Source organism: Phycodurus eques, chromosome 12, assembly GCF_024500275.1.
Source record: "Phycodurus eques isolate BA_2022a chromosome 12, UOR_Pequ_1.1, whole genome shotgun sequence".
Lineage (NCBI taxonomy): Eukaryota > Metazoa > Chordata > Actinopteri > Syngnathiformes > Syngnathidae > Phycodurus > Phycodurus eques.
This window is the reverse complement of record NC_084536.1, coordinates 8,578,566-8,598,591: the sequence shown is the minus strand read 5'-3', so window position 1 is coordinate 8,598,591 and position 20,026 is coordinate 8,578,566. Positions and strand designations below refer to the sequence as shown.

The window sequence follows — 20,026 nt, the reverse complement described above, 5'->3', positions numbered from 1 at the left end:
ACACACACACACACACACAAACAAGTTGGCTTCCTAATGGCATTTCCTGCGGCGTCAATGAAAATAAACACAAAAACTGATCACGTGTCTGATTGAGTGTTTTTCTTCTGTGTGTGTGTGTGTGTGTGTAAGATGAAGACGCTGGCTCAGAGAAGACAATCTGCTCCCTCATTGGTTATCAGCAAAGCACTGACCAGGTCTAGAAGCACGTCCAGGTATGCATACACACACGCACACACTCACACACGCACGCACACCGTCCCTTCTTTCCCCCTCCTGCGCCAAGCTGGCAGCCCATGAAACAGGGCTGGTGTGGCCATGGCTAATTAAAGTTTCTCCCGGTGCGTTTGGCTGTCTGTGCATATCAGGTGGAAGAGGAAGGAAGGGATTTGTGCACGCGTGCCACGAAGAACACGCTCGTATCTCATAAACATGTCAATCAGCCCCCCGCAGAGCTGCCTGTGAGTCACATGACCCCCCCCCCCACACACACACACACGCTGCGCTTGGCGTGGCCCGTGACCCATCGGCCCTCTCATGAAACATGGAGTCAATATAATAAAAACCAACATGTTTGCACCACAACATGTGTTGAGCGTTAGCACATGATGCTAGCTGTCTTAGCTGCGTAACTACTGTAGCGTGACATCATTACATGACAACAAAGTAAATGCAGTCTACGTGTGTGTGTGTGTGTGTGTGTGTGTGTGTGCGCGTGTGTATGTGCCAGAATTTATGTGCGTACTATCGTGTGTGTGATAAGCGCGTGTGAGTGTATGTATGCGTACACATGTACAGTATGTGTGTGCGTGGTGTGTCCGTTACACGTGTGTGTAGGTATGTGTGTGTGTATGATTCTACCATATGTGCTACATGAGTGTATGCATGTGTTTATGTTTGTGTGTGTGTGTGCAGGTATACACATTTTTGCCTTGTGCCATCTGATTGGTGAATTGGAGTCTAATGACGTGTGCGATCACGTTGGATTGGCGCAATGGCGCCCGATGTGGAAGTCAAAGATGAAGTCTCAAAATAGATCGCGCATGCAATGATGGATAAACCAACGTAGCGAGCAACATGTCAATCGTTGTAACAGAGTAAAAGTATCAATTCGACCAAACATAAATACTCAAATAAAAGTCAAATCTATGATGTATTCAAACTACTCTGACAAGTACAAATTATCCAAAATGCTACCCGAGTAAATGTAACGGCGTAAATGTAACGCATTACTACCCACATCTGCTTATGAGTCAGTAAACGGTGTAGTTACTGTGGTTCAAAGACGCACACGATCACGGGCAGTGCTGCACAAATCCAAACATGCCTCGCACCGATGACATAAGCATGTTGTCTTTGTGCGTTTGCTCTGTTACGCTTCACAATTAACTATTTATCTGCCATTAACAGGCATATAAACAAATAGTATCAAACAGAGGGCCGGCAGTCAAAGAGTTAAATAAGCGGATCCCCAAGTCAGAAAGAATTCCTCGAGCGTTTCTCCTCCTCGGAGTCCTCGAAATACTTGAATATTCGTTGCAGCCCCCGTGAGTTTCAGTGTTTGCACGTGTATGCTGTACATCCCTGTATGTGTGCACAATCGTGTGCTCGTGTGTGTTGCTTTTGTGTGCATTCAGTATGTTATAACTTGTGAGGATCATATGTTTGTTTGTGTGTATTCCCGCATGTAGCGGTGGACTGTGTGTTTATGCATGCATGTGTGTAGGAATGTACAGTATGTGTGCATGTATGGACAAGTGCATGTCGAGACATGTACAGTACATTGTTTGTGTGTCTGTGTTTGTGTGCGTGTGTTCCTGCATGTGTTCTACTTGTACGCGAACACGTGCATTTGTGTCATTGCGTAAGTTCATGTGCATGAGCGTGCGTGACTGTCTGCTTACATACATATATGAATATGTCAGCGTACGCGCGTATAGGTACGTAAACAATCCGAGCGCTCACACCTTGAGTCGGCCCTATGGGTCCTTTTGTTATGCAGGCGAGTTTCACACATTGGTCCAATCACATGACCTCATGCTGCCTTGCTGCTGTTTCATCATAGGCAGGAAAGTACCGAAGTGTGTGCGTGCGTGTGTCTTTGTAACCTCGCAACTTGTTTTCCGAAAGGCAACATGACATTCTGACATTGTTAAAAGTGAAACTCAATAATGCAGGGAGGTCACTTCCTGCTGGCCTGGCTTTCCCATCAGGAGCCCCCAAAACAGAGACCGTGGATTTGAACTTGGCTGCTTCCACGCACACACACACACACACACACACACACTTCTACAATGCCATCATGCAGGACATTATGCCACCTCTCTTTTAATGTAAAGACAAAAAATATTCTGACCTCATTCTGTGTGCGCGTACTTGTGTGTGTGGCAGCGCAGATGGGGGCTGTGAGTCGCACGGGTGGGAAGACTTTAGAAAGTGTGAGAATGTTCAACTTCCTGTGGTCGCCTGTCAATCGAACGATCACGGTGGAGCGGCTATGCTTTTTTTCTTTTTTTTTTTCCTTTATTGAGCTCATAGATTTTGGTGTTTTATTGTGACACTGAACATCAAATTTCGGTGTCATGCTCCACCCAGACGCAACTACGAAAATTGAAACGATTCGCCATTTAGAGTTGTCCACCTGCCTTGTACAGTATGTGTTTCAAATTTGGTCGCAAATGGCTAAAATAACCCTAGAATGGTTGCTTCAAACTAAAATGGCAGACTTCCTGTGTTTTCTCACGCATGTCTTCTTGAGACTCTTTGTGGGTCTACTCATGATTAGACATCCATCCATCCATCCATTTTCTGTACCGCTTCTCCTCACTAGGGTTGCGGGCTTGCTGGAGCCTATCCCAGAGGCGATCTACGGGCGAGAGGCGGGGTACACCCTGAACTGGTCGCCAGCCAATCGCAGGGCACATAGAAACAAACAATTAGTCGCACTCACATTCATACCTGCGGACAATTTAGAGTCTACAAGCAACCTACCACGCATGTTTTTGGGATGTGGGAGGAAACCGGAGTGCCCGGATAAAACCCACGCAGGCCCAGGGAGAACATTAAACTCCACACAGGCGGGGCCGGGATTTGAACCCCGCTCCTCAGAACTGTGAGGCAGATGTGCTAACCAATTGCGCCGGAAAAAAAAAATCGTAATTTCAAAATACAAAATTTCAAAGGTAAATTGGAATTTTAAACCAAAATGATAGACTTCCTGTGTGTGCGCTCCTTCCTGGTTGCAATATGAGACTTTTATGTTAATGGCGAATCATAATGACCAAAACTCAAATCATCTACAGTTTAGTGTCACCCATCCGTCTAGTTTCAGTGATGTGGGTTTTGTAACAATTTGGGGGGGGGGGGAATCTCGGAAAAGTCTGATTTTGAGGGACACCTGTAAATGGCCAAAATGACCCTAAAATGGCCACAAAATATGTCCTCTTTTGGTGGGTCCACTTATGATAGACATGCCTACCAAATGTCATGTTGCTAAGGGACACAGGCTTCGGGGGTGAAGTTTCGAAAACTTCCATGATGGCTCTACCGAGCCGTGCTAGTAGCGATTGGTATGCCGTGTTGTGTGTCCCTGTTTGCCGGTGCCATTAATCAACATTGGGAGCGTCACAATGCGGTGGCCATTAGCGGCGCATCCATCACGCTCAAAAAGAGGTGGGGTCCACTCAGCTGCCAATCTGGCATTCAGTGTGGCGGGACGCAGGCTGAATACTGACGATGTCTTCTGTTGCGCTTTTATTCCGGGAAGACAAGTCACCGTTTCAGGAACTTCAGCTGTTTTTTGTTGTTGTTTTTTGTTCAAGGTTAATTTAATTCTTTCTAAGGTTACTGGTATGATGCTGCAAAGTACAACGCAACATGCCACAACGTGACATCATAGTGTAACATCACTAAGTAACATTGTAGTGTAATGCTGTAGCGCAACATCATAGCGTGACAGCGTGGCGCTGTCGCGGAACATCGTTTAGCATTGTAGTGTGGTGTAACGTAGTTTACCACTCTAGCGTCGCTTCGCAGCGAGAGATCGTGTACAGACGAAAACATAACGAGCACACGAGAACACAAAAAGATAACCCCAAAATTTGATTATGCTGATTAGAAAAACCTAGTGACTAGACGTCACTAGGTTTTTTTCACTCTCACATTCGCACCTATGGACGATTTTGAGTCTTCTATACACCCAGCATGCATGTTTTGGGAATGTGCAAGGAAACTGGAGTACCCGGAGAAAACCCACACAGGCATGGGGGAGACACTATTTATGTTTTTCTCCAGTATTTATTTTTGCTTGAGCCACAGTGAGACGCTAGGGCACATGCTACAGGACGCATCATCCCTGTGTCATCACGCTTTTGTCTGTTTGTTCCCTTCCCGTGTGTCAACAGAGTTCTTTGATGCTTTAATTCTTTCATGGCTGTTGTCTCTGAGAGACTGATTTGAGCACAGCTCCTTAATACGTTTGCCAAACTTGGATTATTATCATTTTCATCATCATTCATTCATCCAAATGCAACGGTAAGCTGCAACAATGGAACAAAACTCCACATACGAAGGCCGCAGCGCACATTTCAAGCCAAGACCTCTGAAGTGTGAAGCGGTTGTGCCAACCATTCGCCCAACGCCGTACAAATGTAGTGTTGTTCATTTCATTGTTTTTAACTGGTCGCCCGCCAAACTGGTCGCCCGCCAATCGCAGGAGCACATATAAACAACAATTTGCACTCACATTCACACCTACGCAGTTTATCCACCATGCGTGTTTTTGGGATGTGGGAGGAAACCGGAGTACCGGAAGAAAACCCACGCAGGCACGGGCAGGACTTGCAAACGCCACAAAGACGGGGCCGGGATTTGCACCCGGGTCCACAGAAATGTGAGGCAGATGTGCTAACCAGTCGCCCACTGTGCCGCCACATTATTATTATTATTAATTAGAAATATCTATTTGTTCATCTAGTGCCATATTGCAATGCAATGACAAACAGAACAATTAAAGTCTTCCCTAGACAGCAGAACCCACAATAAACCCAAGGGATATGAGGTTGTAAAAGACGTGTCATGTCTGACAAAATACTGAAATTATGAAATAAATGTAATTCAAAAATAAAAATAAAAATTAATTTAAAAAATTAATTAATTAAAACAATAATCCAAAAAATATTTGCAATGAACCAAAGTCAAAAAGCAAATTCATACAAAAAGAGAAACAATCTAGAATGTAGAAGTAATGGCATGTGCGTGAGACAGTGAGTGAGTTCAATCCAGTGAAACGCAGGAATTATAATGCAACAGAGAAATCCAGTCCAGACCGTTCCGTGACATCAGCAAAACAAAAACACCTCACAGGGCAAAATCAACCGCGCTCACAGTGTTTATGATGCAAGAAAATAATTCATCCAAAAAAACTGTCTCCTCACGTCATTGAGGTCACCGCGTTTGCACGTTTCCAGGAAGAAGAGCGTCTTCCAGAAATTCTCTTCCTGAGGGAAAGCTTTTGCTCCCAAGTCTAAATCGAAACAAACCTCCAGCAAAGCGTCCGTAATAGACCGCAGAGACTTCCTGAAAGACGGATTTCAGACTGCGCGGGGCCAAATGTGATTGGCTCGTTGAAGGGCTGTGGGCGGGGAGGGGGAGGGGGAGGGGGAGGGGGAGGGGGGGAAGACGGGGGCCACGAGCCACACAGAGCCACAAGGTCGCAGCAAAAACGTGGACTGGAATCATCGTGATAAGGGCGTTCTCTATATAAACAAGCGGAACGGATTCGATAACACACTGGGGCTCCTACACGATGAAGTGAAGAGGAACCGGCAGCTTTCTGATCATATGTAAGTGAATAATTACACGTTATGATGATTTTATTATTAAAACGTAAATTCTGGCCACCTTATATTGACTTTGTTAGTACTTTTGGGGTTAAAAAAATAAAATAATAATACAAAAAAAAAACACACACCACTGCAGCCCCCCTAAAATAGGCCTCGTGGCGCCACTGATGCTGATGTGCTAGTATGCAAGTCGGGTTGGGGTGAGTGTTCGTGAGAGGGACGGCGTGTGTTTGTAAACACGGATGGGATGCAGATAAGATGACATTATTTGTCCAAACAGGAAAGGATGGAGCTACCCAAGCACTTCCTGACTCGATCGTCATGACAACCAGTCCACCGTATACTCATTTGTAGCCAATCGGAAGAAGGTCAAGTCACATGATGGCGGATGTCTCATTTCAGGGAGAGCTACCTGACTCCGGTGAGTCCAGAGTCCTGTGGTCTGGTCCAGAGCTTCCTGAGTGAGAGTCCGGGCCAAGCGTTCCTGGGTCACGTTCAAGTCCAGATGAAGATGGGCCTGCAGACCCAGGACAGACATCTCTTCCTTTTCACAGACGCGCTCATCGTCACCAAGACCAAGTCAGCCCTCACTTCATACACTTACCTCTTTACCACCTTACTTTCTTACCACCATTCCTTCACACTGACTTCCTTACCTCACGACCCCAATATCTCACTGATTCCTTACTTTAAGGGCCTGTCTCACTGGCCTTTTAGACAAATTGGCAACCTGACGGCAACTCGAGGCTCTGCTGGTCTTGGCGACGTACCCTGGAGAGGGTCGCCAGGGAATCGCGGTAAATTCAAACATTAGGTGTATTTCTTATTTTTTGGGGGGGCCACGTTGCGGCGACCTTTTTCGAGCCTCGACTGGGGAGACGTCTCCACGTTGTCACAGCGACGTTGCCACTTCCGGGGTAATAGGTCTCCGCGAGACGTCGCCCCCGGTAAGGTCTCATGAGTTGCCGCACCTCAGCCGGTCTCTCCCAGTGAGATAGGCCCTTTACTTGCCACTGTACCCCCTTACTGCAATACCTCCTCACCATCCCTAATAGCCTACATTCTTAACACAGTGCTTCACTTCCCCTCACTGTCTTCTTACCTCACCATCTTCCTCCTTACCTCCCTAACACCTTCGTCCTTCCTTCCCTCCTCTTTCCCTCCCCGACTCCCGCCCTTACCTCTGACCCTCACTAGCTCTCTAGCTCCCTCTTTACCTCCGTAACGCTCTCCTCGCCTCGCAACCTCTTAAACTACTTCCTTTCTCCCCCCCCCCCACTGCTTCCCTCCTTGCCTCCCTCTTTTTGGCTATTGCCTCATCTTTCCCCTTTTCCTCCCTCTTGAACTCTACCCTCCTCAACTCCCTCTGCTAAACATGTAATTATTTTCCGGCCAATTAAATCCATATGAAGCCCGGCGGGGATCAAAGCCCAGTGTGAGGGCTCCCCACCCAGACTAGTGTACCGAAATAGAAACTTAAACAGCACTGCCTTATTTGCTGCACGGACGCACGCACACACGCAGTGTGCAGACCCAGCAGGACCTTTGTGGTCGGTTCCAGTCGGAGTTGACCCCTCGGCTATAATTGTCTTTATTACACTGCGGCTGAACTGAACGCGGGCCAACTCTCTGGAATGTTTGACGAAATGGCCGTCCCGGATTGACGTGCACCGCCCACAATTGGAACGCCCTTTTCTGTAATTGCAGCAGCTAAAATGCACTTTTGGGTGAGCATAACTGTTCGTAAACGTCGCACAATCGTTCATTCGCGTTATAGGGCTTTGCACATGGTTGAGGTTTAGTCTTTAAGCTCACCTACTCGCTCTGGTTGTTCCATTTAAATTTCTCCTAAAGAGACACCTTGGTGGGACTGTTGGGAAGGCGTCTTGGTAGAATTGAGAGGGTCTTCAAAGTATTCGGCCCACTGACTTACAATGTCCCTAGTTGAGGTCATCTACGCCCCATCCCCACGAAACAAAGTGTTGATGGTGCTCTGCTTCCCCCTCCTGAGGCGCCAGATGGTGGAACAGAATTTCCTTGCGGCCGTCTGGAAGTCGTTCTCCATGGCCTCACCGAAACTCCTTCTGACATGGGACTCTGCCAGACATTCCCAGCAGACCCTCACAATACGTTTGGGTCTTCCAGATCAGACTGGCATGTTCCCCCACCATCAGAGCCAATACACCACCGGTTGACAGCTACAACCGTCTCTTTACCCGAGTGTCCAAAACATGCGGCCAGTCCGATGACACGACCAACAAAATCGATTATCGAACTGCAGCCTTGGGTGTCCTGGTGCCAAGTGCACATATATACGACACCCTTATGTCTGAACATGGTGTTCGTTACGAACAGTTCCGTGACGAGCACAGAAGTCAAATAACAGAACACCTCTCAAATTTGGATCAATCACGCCCTTCTAGTTCTCACTGTCATTGCCCATGTGAGCGTCGAAGTCCCCCAGCAGAACGTGGGTACTCTCAGCTGCTGTTTGGTGCATAGGCAGACACAACCGTCCTCCCACGCGAAGGTGGAGGGAGGCTACCCTCTTGTCCACCGGGGTGAACCCCAACATACAGGCACCGAAACATGGGGCAGTCAGTATACACACACCTGCTCGGAGCCTCTCATCGTGGGCAACTCCAGAGTGGAAGAGAGTCCAACCACAGTGGAAGAGAGTCCAACCACATTGGAAGAGGGTCCAACCCCTTTCGAGAAGGTTGGTACCAGACCCAAAGCGAGCCGGACTATATCTGTGTGTCAAGGCGAGCCGGACTATATCTAGTCGACCTCGCACATCAGCTCAGGCTCTTTCCCTGCCAGAGAGGTGATGTTCCACGTCCCTTGAGCCATGTTCTGTAGCCAGGGATTGGACTGACCTACGACCCATTTTCCTTGGGTGACCCTACCTGGGGCGTGAAGCCCCAGACAACTTAGCTCCTCTTTGGGACACACAAAACCCCTCCACCACAATAAGGTGACGGCTGCAAGAGGGGTTTTATAGGATAGTGAATTGAGAGAATTTTTAACAAGATCTAACTTAAATGTGTAAATAAATACAAAATGTAATATAGCAAATTGCATTAATTTCTTTCATAGAGTAATATAATATATCAAAATACACACAATGGCAGTTAGAGTGACAGAAGTGAAATATTAGGACTGTACACATTTTGGGATATAATACAAATAATAAATGATTAATTGTAATATGCAAGTGAATTAATAAATAATATATAATTATAGCAAATACAAGTATTCCTTGCTAGTAAATATATTAACATGGAATACTTGAACTATAGTAATTTTTTCTTGCTCATTACCAAATAAAAATATGAATGAATAACAAATGTATTATAGAAAATGAATTTATTTTGCCCAATTTTAACAGTACGTGGGCAATATTTGCTCGATGACAGACAGCATTTATGGAAATAAAAAATAATACTTATTTTTTTCCACTAATGTAATTTATTTCCTATTTGGAAAACTTTTGATGGATTTGGCGATGAAAAGTGTTCATTTGAACTGCTCATACAATAATGAAGTGCTAACATGGTATAATTTCACCCCGCAGGTCTTCGTCCCACTTCAAGGTGAAGGCGCGGGTGCGCGTGTGCGAGATGTGGACAGCCGCCTGCGTGGAGGAGGTTTGCGAAGGCAGCACCAGCCTGGAGAGGAGCTTTGTCCTGGGATGGCCCACCTGCAACTGCGTGGCCACCTTCAGGTACAGACCGCAACGTTGCCCACATTGTGCTCCTGCGAAAGTCATTGTGTTTATTTCTATTTTTTACGGTGGCTGTCATCATCAGTACATTTGTATTTGTCCACCGGAATCCAATCGTTTCTTCACGTCCGACCCAGGACTCTTTTATATGTGGATATAAATTGGATATGTTTCTGATGTGTGTGTAGTGTGCACATGCAAGTTGCTCTCATCTGACCTATCGGTCATCAAAAGGCAACAAGCGTCACAATTTTTCGACAAAACAGACATGCCACAAAAGTAACTGTGGATGAAGGAGCAAAAAAAAGGAGATGCTTTTGAACAGATAAATATTAGAAAATCTTGGCTCCGGTTGCACAAAATCCTTGCAATTGCCACAAATGTGTCAGAACGAGACCTACGCAAGGGGCCGTATTTACTTCAATACGACGTCCTGTTTTGTGCGCATGCATGTGACGTCACGGACTCATTCGGTCCACGGTAGAAGTCGCATTTGTTTTTGCAATGTGAACGACTACATAAATAAGATTGGATTTTTGGGCATCATGTCCTGCAGTGTGAACGTAGCCTAGAAGATCCCTGCAGATGGTGGCGTTGCTTTGGATTTGAGATCAGCATAGCTTTGGAGTAGAAGATAAAGATTCGCCACTGAATCTCAGCTTGTCCCGTCGATTATGAAGGAGAAAAATGCCAACACGTTGGAAGTCAAGATTAGGCACCTGACACTCGAATAGAGTATGTCTAGAATTGGTATAAACAGAGTATGTGTCGCGCTAGGAAGTAGAACGCGTGTGTCGCGATCATGAGAAAAGATGACGTAATCCATGGAGTGGACGATGAATGCCATGTAAAAAAGCCACTGGCGTTCATCTCGAGCCATGCGGTGAGCCAGCGTTGCTTAAAATACATTTCTTAGTTGTATATGCCTCAAAAAATCCTTCTCGCATTAGTTTAGCATTTAGCAAATACAAATAATAACAAATAGAAATAATTTTAGTAATCCTAATTGACCTAAATCAGGAAAACTTTAGTCTGATAATATGTCAGACAGTGAGGGGGGGGAAAAAAAAAAAAAAAAAAAGAGTATGTCTTTTTATATAGTGTATGTAGACATCTGGTTTTAACTACATTGCGTGTGACTGACCATACCGTGGACTTTTTGGACTCATTGAATTACTTTGAGTCATTGTGTTTATTTCCATTGTTCAAAGTGGCTGTAAAAATACATTGCATAGCTTGAAGAGGGAAACCTCAATATGTATACATATACACAGTACAGTACACAGACCCTGAAGCCTGAAGGGCGGCAAGTCGTTCCTCACGCTCCTCAGCTAAACCGCAGCATGACAGGCTAACATCAGACACACACACAAACACGCATGTTCACATGTGGAGTAGTAAGTTTACACCATTACACCCTGTGGCCTCATCGCAGGCAGCCATGACATGGCGTAACGTTCTAACGTTCCCCCTCAGCGGGAATCCGTCCGTAGCTTCAGCGCTGTTACGTCACCAAAGCGCGTCTTTCAGCAATATTATGATGAGCGTAATGTGTATATTAATTATTTTCATTGCTCCTCATCAGCTCCGAGGAGCACAAGGAGAAGTGGCTGCTGCTCATCAAAAGGTAGAGGAGGATTTCGTATTCAGTTTGAAAACGTTTTAGAATTGTCACCTCAATAGGAGGAGGCTGAAATGGAACAGGCGACACCAATAAATGGCATGTTGGTTTCTAGCGAGAAAAGACAAAAAAAAGAAAATTTTCATGACATTGTTTTTATGAATTTATTTCAATTTAATTAGTATTTAGTTTTTACGTTTTCATTTTTTAGTTTGTTAGTTCATTTTATGATTTTTTTAAGTTTATGTATTTATTTAAAAAAAAATTCTCATTATTTTAGTTTTGGGGGAATTTATTTTAATTGAGGTTTTTATTCATGTATTTGGAGTTATATTTCATTAATTTACTTAAATGTTTTATTTATTGTTTTTATTAATACATTTTTAATTTGTTTTTATTTAATGTACTTGTTTTATTTGTATTCTTATTTCTATTGCTGTATATACATTTATTTTGTATTGATTCATTTATATTGTTTTTTATTGTTGTATTTTATTTTAGATGCAATTCATTTTAATGTGAGTTTTCATTCATTTTATGTTTTGTTTCAATTAATGGAGTTGTAGTTATGTTTTTATTAATTTAGTTTTATTGTGTTATTTTTAGTAATTTATCTTTGTTTTTAAGGGGGTTGGGGTTATCTATTTAAATAGTTTTTTCTAATTTAGTAAATTGAAGGTTTATTTATTTTTATATTGTATTCCTTTATATAATACACACACACACAGTATTTTGAACAGATTTATTTACATTTGTTTTTGTTATTTTATTTTTTTATTCAATTTATTTTATTTATTTTTTAAAAAATTTATGAATGTATGTTTTTATTAATGTATTAGTTTTTCATGTTTTATAATTTCTTATTTTTTTTATTTAGTGTGTTTTTAAAGTGAATTTATTTATTGTTCCTTTTTCTACTTTTTACAATATATTTAGATTTGTTTTCCATTAATCTGCTTATGTCCATTTTTAATCAAGGTATTGTCATTTTAAGTTCTTATTCATTTTTAAAAATAATTTTTCAGTTTCGTTGTATTCATGTTTTTACTTTTTTTTTTTTTGTTTAAAAAAAATCCATGAGCAATGTTTACAACAACAACAAACATTTTCTGTGTTCGCTTGTCAGTCGCATCAACGAGGGAAAGGAGAAAGATGAGCCCAAGACGGTCCCGCTCAAAATATTTGCCAAGGATATCGGAAACTGCGCTTATGTAACATTCTTATTATTATTTTTATGATCAACATAATTCTGATGACTAATTCTGTGGTTAAATAAAAGAGCACAACTCTGTGTGTTTAGGCCAAAACACTGGCGGTCAACAACACGGACGACACCAACGACGTCATCGGCATGGCACTCATGCAGTTCGGGATAGCCGTAAGTACTACTTTCACATCCTGATTTGAAACCCTAACACAGGGTTGAAACTTTAACTTGAAACCCTAACCCTGGCTTGACACCCTAACCGTGTGTTTTTTGGTCCATAGGGTTGCGTGAAGGACCACCGCTTGTGGGTGAGCTCCAGTAAGGACGAGCCGCCGTACCCTCTGATCGGTGAGGACCACCTCTTACTAAATGCCTTAGTCCCAATTGAAAATCACTTTGAAGACCTTCATGTCCTCATTTCAACTTCCACATCTGGAAGCTCAGTGTGTCCATTTTGTTTTATGGCATTTATGTGTTTTGGATTTCCAAACATCCCCGCTCCAGTGGTTAGGGGTGGGGTGGTAATTTTTTGCAAATCCCTTCCCGTCCAGGCCATGAGTTCCCGTTTAGCATCAAGATGAGTCACATCCGAGACGGTGGAGGGAGTCGAGGAGATGCGAGCAGTCCGTGCGACTGTCCTGAGGTTCAGCTCCTGGACCGCTGTCTGCCTCCGGACACGCAGTGCCACTTCATACTCAGACCCAGCAAAGTCACACACAGCGCGGACCCACTCGTAGGTGAGCAACAGCGGCGCCAGAGTCATTAGCACCATTTTAATAGCCAGAAAGTGGCGCCTTGACGTAAGAGCTTAATGCGTTCCTTGACAACGCTCATATCTTAAATCATCATTTAAAAAGAATGGAAAGGCCATTAATCCATTCCAGCCTCCCAAAAGAAACCCCCACATTTTTGCTTTGTAATAAAAGTAGCACTTTTTATTAATTTACTTTGTTAAAATGTAACGACATAAATTGAATGTAAAGAATTAAAACTGTTTTTTTGTTTTCAGTTCAATGGACGTTGTGCTGCTCCTTCAGGTGTGCGTGCCTTGGCCACCTGGGTGCAGTATGACACAGACAGAAAAGGTTCACAACTGACTCAGTCAGCTGCCGTAATCTTTAATTCTTCGCATTTCATTAGTTATTACTGTGTTTATTTTAAAGTACAGTATTATAGAGTGCTATTTTCCTTATTAAAACACATTACAAATGTTTTTTATTTTTTTTGGGGTCGCTGGGGGGCTGTGGATTAATCGCATTTCCATTCATTTTAATGGTGAAAGTGTTTTAAGTTACAAGCATGGTCAGGGAACAAATTAAATTTGTATCTCAAGGCACTTTTTTTTCTCCTTTTATTTTTTTTTTAACTTAACTACCTCTTTACCTCACCCCCTGCCATTTTAATCTATAAAACCTAAAGAGAAAAAAAATGTATATATCGAAAACAAAAACAAGATGATGAGCTTGTTTTTTGAGAAGAATGCAGCGATATCACAAGCTCCTTTGCGGGGGATTCCCGAGAGGAGGCAAGTGATGCGACGTGTGTGCTATGTTGCCTCACAGCCCGTCTGGAATATTCTTGAACCCCCCCCCCCCCCTCAAACGTTACTGACAAAGAACGAATATGGGAAAAGGAAGATGGAAACGTGAGTGGAGATAACCACGCTTGAAGGTCAGCAGGCAGCCGGGCAAAAGCAACAGCCGGCGTCGAGTAAGCGATAGGACAGGAAACGGGACGGGACAATGCGGGAAAGACAAACAAGATGGACGCTGACAGCAGGGAAACACACACCCCCCCCAAAAAAAAAAAAATCATGTGAGTGAGACTCTATAAGAGAATAACATCTGATCATGTGAAGGGTTCAAAGTAGGGTTTCACGCCAGGGTTGGGCTTTCAAACTAGGGGGGCGCCGTCGTCATAGGCTGTTTCGTACTCCTTGAACGCTGGCAGCTCGATCCATTCGATACATCCACCATCCACACAGCAGATGTAATTTCTGAATATTACTCCGCAGCGGACTAATATGCGAGCGCATCGGCGTGAGGTTCCGTCTGCGCGCTCGGGACCTGCTTTGGTCACAGGAGTTGATGACACCCGAAAAAGAACACTTCCGCCGCTTCTGCTATTAAGAAGTAACGGTACTTTTACTCCGTTACAATGATCTAAATGTCGCTCGCTACTTTTATTTATCAATTATTGCTTATTTATCAACTATTTTTTGCGCGAGACTACGACTTCCGCATTGGGTGCTGTTTGCGCCAATCCAATTTAAGTGGTAGTGACATTTAAATCTAGTTCACTAATCAAATACCTCTTCTATTGGGCTTCCCGGGCATAGGTATTTACACTAAATAATTTACACTAAATATTTACACAAAATAAGCCAGCCCGGCTGATCGTCGTACCTGCGTAGCCACCATTTTGGGAAGGTCGTCGTTATCATGAAAATGTAAATGGTTTTCTGCGTGAAGTAAATTGATTTTGCTTTGTTGTACTCTTCAGTCTTCCAGATTACTTAATTTATGTTAAAATTGTAAAAAAAAATTCTCTGTGCGGGCCCGGGGAATCCCCCCAGACCTCCCTACAGTTGGTTTTTTTTTTTTTGGGTGTTTGCATGTTTGCAAAGTAAGGTTTCGAGATACTTTTGAATCCGAGTTTGTCTTTGAGCTGAGGTCTCACACGTGACTCCAAACAACAAAAAGAGTTGTTCAAATAAAAAAGTCAGTATGTGTCATACATGTTAGTTGTGTGGTTACTCATTGAACACACACATACAGGCACACTTAACAACACACGCAGGTGGACGTTGTGCACGGGTGCAAGGACCCCATTGGGAAAACACACACATGCAAAAGGCCTTCACATAAATGGCACCCATGATTCATCAATGGATCTCTGTCTGTGGTACATGTTGGCGACGCACCACTTCATCTGATATGGTATGCTAAGCTATGCTACATGCTAGGACACAAACCCCATTCATCTTTATCACACTCTATATCTTAGAATGTATCTGTACGCATTAGACCCAACAATGCTCAGTCAAGAATGTGAACTGAGACCATAAAATGAAAGATGGAATATTAAATAAAATAAGGGTTTCAAGGCACGGTAAGGGTTTTGAAGAAGGCTTAGGTTTTAGGTATTGTATGCAACTTGTGTCGTACCCTAAGCTGGAATTCAGTATTACAACAGAGCTGTTGCTTCAATATGATTGACGTAGGCCATGCATTCTACAACATGTTTTACATATTTCGCTTCGAAGAACAGCCAGTAGGGGAAAAAAAAGAGTGTTCTTCAGTGGATGTAATTGTTGTTTATTCCCTACAATTGCTGCATTTGGGCATGCATTGTTCGGTACTGAACTTGGTGTATTTTACATCAGGAACTTTGTTGAGCAGCTAAGAAGTCTTTGGAAAATTTTAGGACCGTCGTTTCTGCTACGTCGTTTTCGGTGCACCACCAAGTGGGCCGGCGCTGGACTGTTGCCGGGCGACACAAAATGTAAAAAAAAATGAAATACTGAAAAATACAACAAGACGTTAGAGGAGCTGATAGGCTTAATCAGCATTGTGTCATCTCTAGTTGTGGCTTGGGTGAAAAGGACTTTAAAAACAGTTTTCTAACAAAAACAAGTTATGCACTCCAGCTTTCAGCCTTAAAGGGTTTTCAAACCAGGGTTAGGCTTTCGAATGAGTGTTTCAAGCCTGGATTAGCGATGAAACAAGTTTGAAGATTTCAAATTAGGATTCAAAACAGTGGTTCCAGTTTTGAATGAAGGTTGGACTGACTACAAGTTGCTCTTCCTCCATGCAGACGCCGCCCAGCCGAAGTCGTTCAAGCGTAAGCGCTCTCTGATCAACTGGCCCTTCTGGAGGGGCTCCAGCAGTCAGCTGGACATCGCCGCCCCCCCACTCAGCCCCACCTCGCCCGGACCTGCCATCCCGGGGCACCTCTTCGGGCGGCCGCTCGCCTCTGTCTGCACGCAGGACACTGGCCTGCCCAAACCTGTCATGGTGAGCGCAATGCGGTTAACAAAACCCAAGTGCTAACAGCTACCATTGCTAACAGTTAACACACTAACAGCCTGCATGCTAACAACCCGCTTATTACCCTTGAGATTAGTTTTTGTGCCTCAGCAGTGGCTATGCACCTAAAGCCCACTGAGATATGTAGAATGATAACATGCTAACAGTTGATATGCTAACATATAGCAACATAGCAATCAGGGTAGAGACAGTGCTTAACCAGATAAGTGAGGATTTTATATCTTGCCCTGAAGTTGGGTACTATTTCAAATGAGAATTGCTAAAATGCTAACATGCTGACAGTTGTATTGTAACTTAGAATATATGTCATTTATATTGTAGCAATATACAGTAGCAAACTGAGAAGACAAAGAGCTGACATTTATCTACAAACCCCAATTCCAATGAAGTTGGGATATTGTATAAAACAAATAAAAACAATACAATGATTTTCAAATCCTTTTCAACCGATATTCCATTGAATACACTACAAAGACAAGATATTTAATGTTCAAACTGATGAACGTTATTTTTTTGTGTGTGTGTGCAAATATTCTCTCATTTTGAATTTGATGCCTCCAACACGGTCCAAAAAAGATGTGAAAGGGGCAACAAAAGAATGGGAAAGTTGAGGAATGCTCAAAAACAAAACAAAAAACACCTGTTGTTTGGAAAATTCCACAGGTGAACAGGTTAATCGGAAACAGGTGAGTGTCGGTATGAAAGCAAGCAAGGATGCATTATTAGGAATCCCACATGCGTTCCTGGGAAGACATGTCCCGCTGCAACGTGATTGGCTCCTGCATCGCAGGATGGGCAGGCTGCGCAGATGTAACGAGACGTTCATTCCAAACATGTATCAGATTTGTGCGAAATACAAACAAAGTTTGTTAATGTTAGGTTTTGGGTTGGGGCTAAGGAGGTTTATGATGGGTTGATTAGGATTCCGGTGGGTTAGGGTTAATACATAAACATTAACGCCGATACACTTAAGTCACATTCTTTTTTTCCTGTCTGGAACCAATAGGGCGTTGGTCTACTGGGATACGGCAGCCAATTATAATGCAGCAGCATGTGTCCTGAAGCCAGTAATATTGGATTCCTAATAACGCAGCAAGGATGGGGTGAGGTTTACCACTTCCAACAGTTGAAGAACAACGTTTCTCAATGTATCATTGGAACGAATTTTGGGATTTCATCTAATATTATCAAAAAATTCAGAGAATTTGAAAAAAATCTCTGCAAGTAAGCGGCAAGGCCTAAAACCAAGACTGGGACCTTTGATTCCTCAGGGGGTACTCTATGTATTGCCACCTGGGCTCAGGAACACTTGAGAAAACCATTGTCAGTTAACACAGTTCTTCGATACATCTACAAACGCAAGTTAAAACTACCATGCAAAGCGAAAGCCACATACAGTGCGTATCGTATCGTCTTTCTCAGGGACGTCCCTACTTATTCCAGCAAGACAATAATGCCAAGCCACATTCTGCACGTGTTACAACAGCGTAGCTTTGTAGCAAAAGTACTAGACTGGCCTGCTAGCAGTCCAGACCTGTCTCCCATTGAATCTGTGTGGCACATTTTGAAGTGCAAAATACAACAACAGAGACCCCAGACTGTTGAGCAACTAAGTTGTACATCAAACAAGAATGAAAAATAATTCCACCTACAAAGCTTCAACAATTAGTCCTCAGTTCCCAAACGCTTAGTCTTGTTGAAAGGAAATGGATGTAACAGTGGTAAATATGCTACTGTTTCAGCTTTCTTGGAACGTGTTGCATGTCTGAAATTCAAAATGAGTGAATATTTGCAAAAAAAAAACAAAACAAAAAAATGAAGTTTAAAAGTTTGAACATTAAATATCTTGTCTTCGTGGTGTATTCAATTAAATATAGGTTGAAAAGGATTAAATTATTATTATCCCACATTCATAGATTGGGTTTTGTATAAGGGTTTTGCATCTTGCCTTGTAGTCCGATACCATTTTGAATGACAATTGCTAAAGTGCTAACATGCTACAACTTAGTATGCTAACATATAACAAGATAGCAACTTCAGTAGAGAAAGCGCAATGACAGATAGAAAGGATTTTACATCATACCCTTTAGAATTTTTTAAGAAGATATTGCTGCTCACTAACAGTCGGCATGCTAACATTTAGCAAGCTAGCTACCTGAGAAGAGAAGACACTAAGGCATATCTTTAATGACTTTACAGCATGCTCCTTAGCTGGTTACTACACTATTTCTAATGAGTTGCTAGAATGCTAAGATGCAAACAGTTGGTATGCTACCACATATCAGGATAGCAACAATGATAGATAGCCTTTATTTCCTCTTTGTATTATCTGTAAAATCATGTTACACTGTTGTTACCTCAAAATGCTAACCTTACACTAGGCTAGCTACATGCTAATAATAGTAAACAACGGTCTTTGTTCAGGACATGCTGGTGTTCCTGTACATGGAGGGTCCGTATACTCGGGGTGTGTTCCGGCGCTCAGCAGGGGCCAAGGCCTGCAGGGAGCTGCGTGAACGACTGGATGCCGGGACAGACGACGGCGAGATTTCGAGTCAGTCCGTGTTTGTCGTTGCCGCTGTCCTCAAGGTAACATGAGCATACACATAAAACAGACACACTAACTTTCTTTTAGTAACATACTTCCTTATGTGATGGTTCCCTTCACAATTCCTATAAAACCTCTCGACGTGTAGTTCTCAAACTTTTAACACCAAGTACCACCTTGGCGCTATTTCAAATGACCACCATAATGAACAACGTAAACATTCAGTAATGTAGTAGGACCAAGTGTTAATCAAAAGTCAGACAGTTTAATTCCTAAAATCCATCCATCCATTTTCTGAGCCGCTTCTCCTCACTAGGGTCGCGGGCGTGCTGGAGCCTATCCCAGTTGTCATCGGGCAGGAGGCGGGGTACACCTTGAACTGGTTTCCAGCCAATTCGCACTCACACCTATGGGCAATTTTAGAGTCTCCAATGAATGCATGTTTTTGGGATGTGGGAGGAAACCGGAGTGCCCGGAGAAAACCCACGCAGGCACGGGGAGAACATGCAAACACCCACACAGGCGGGGCCGGTGATTGAACCCGGATCCTCAGAACTGTGAGGCTGACGCTCTAACCACTCGTCTACCGTGCCGCCATTCCTAAAATGTATATTTAATATTTTTCTCAGCCACTGTTACATTATGCCAGTTTGAACATTAGGACTGCGTTCAAATATAGGGGAATGAAAAACTGCACTTGAATAGTGATTAAATAAAAATTATTGCACACCAGTTAAATATCGTACCTAAATAAATGTTTGAAAATAGACAGTTCTAAATGATTAAATGCAAATCTATCGCACTTGAAATAGTAATTTGAGTGAATGAATGAGTAAAGTAGTTTATTTCGAAGACCAAATAGAAAATTTGATTTAAAAAAATATTTTTTTTTTCTAAAATATAATTTAAAAGTCAAATACAACTCAACTGTACTTAACAAAAGGTACTGGATTTAAAAAAAAAGAACATTTGCTTTAAACATTATGCACAGTTGAAACATTTAATTCAGTAATTATTTCATGTACTACCCG

At 42.9% G+C, this 20,026-nt stretch overlaps 1 protein-coding gene across 6 annotated transcripts in view; it reads left to right on the top strand.

The window, feature by feature from the left end:
• LOC133410959 (rho GTPase-activating protein 20-like) overlaps window positions 1–20,026 on the top strand; it is a 54,591-nt gene that overhangs the window by 20,269 nt on the left and 14,296 nt on the right. For 4 of the 6 annotated variants that reach the window (XM_061692660.1, XM_061692658.1, XM_061692662.1 and 1 more), the window contains 10 exons: window positions 133–215; window positions 6,246–6,422; window positions 9,421–9,570; window positions 11,156–11,197; window positions 12,318–12,402; window positions 12,492–12,569; window positions 12,680–12,746; window positions 12,950–13,135; window positions 16,215–16,414; window positions 18,872–19,036. In XM_061692660.1, the coding sequence (XP_061548644.1) occupies window positions 133–215; window positions 6,246–6,422; window positions 9,421–9,570; window positions 11,156–11,197; window positions 12,318–12,402; window positions 12,492–12,569; window positions 12,680–12,746; window positions 12,950–13,135; window positions 16,215–16,414; window positions 18,872–19,036 (1,233 nt within the window). The remainder of the gene's footprint in view (window positions 1–132; window positions 216–6,245; window positions 6,423–9,420; window positions 9,571–11,155; window positions 11,198–12,317; window positions 12,403–12,491; window positions 12,570–12,679; window positions 12,747–12,949; window positions 13,136–16,214; window positions 16,415–18,871; window positions 19,037–20,026) is intronic. The other 2 variants (XM_061692661.1, XM_061692659.1) reach the window with 1 other exon arrangement.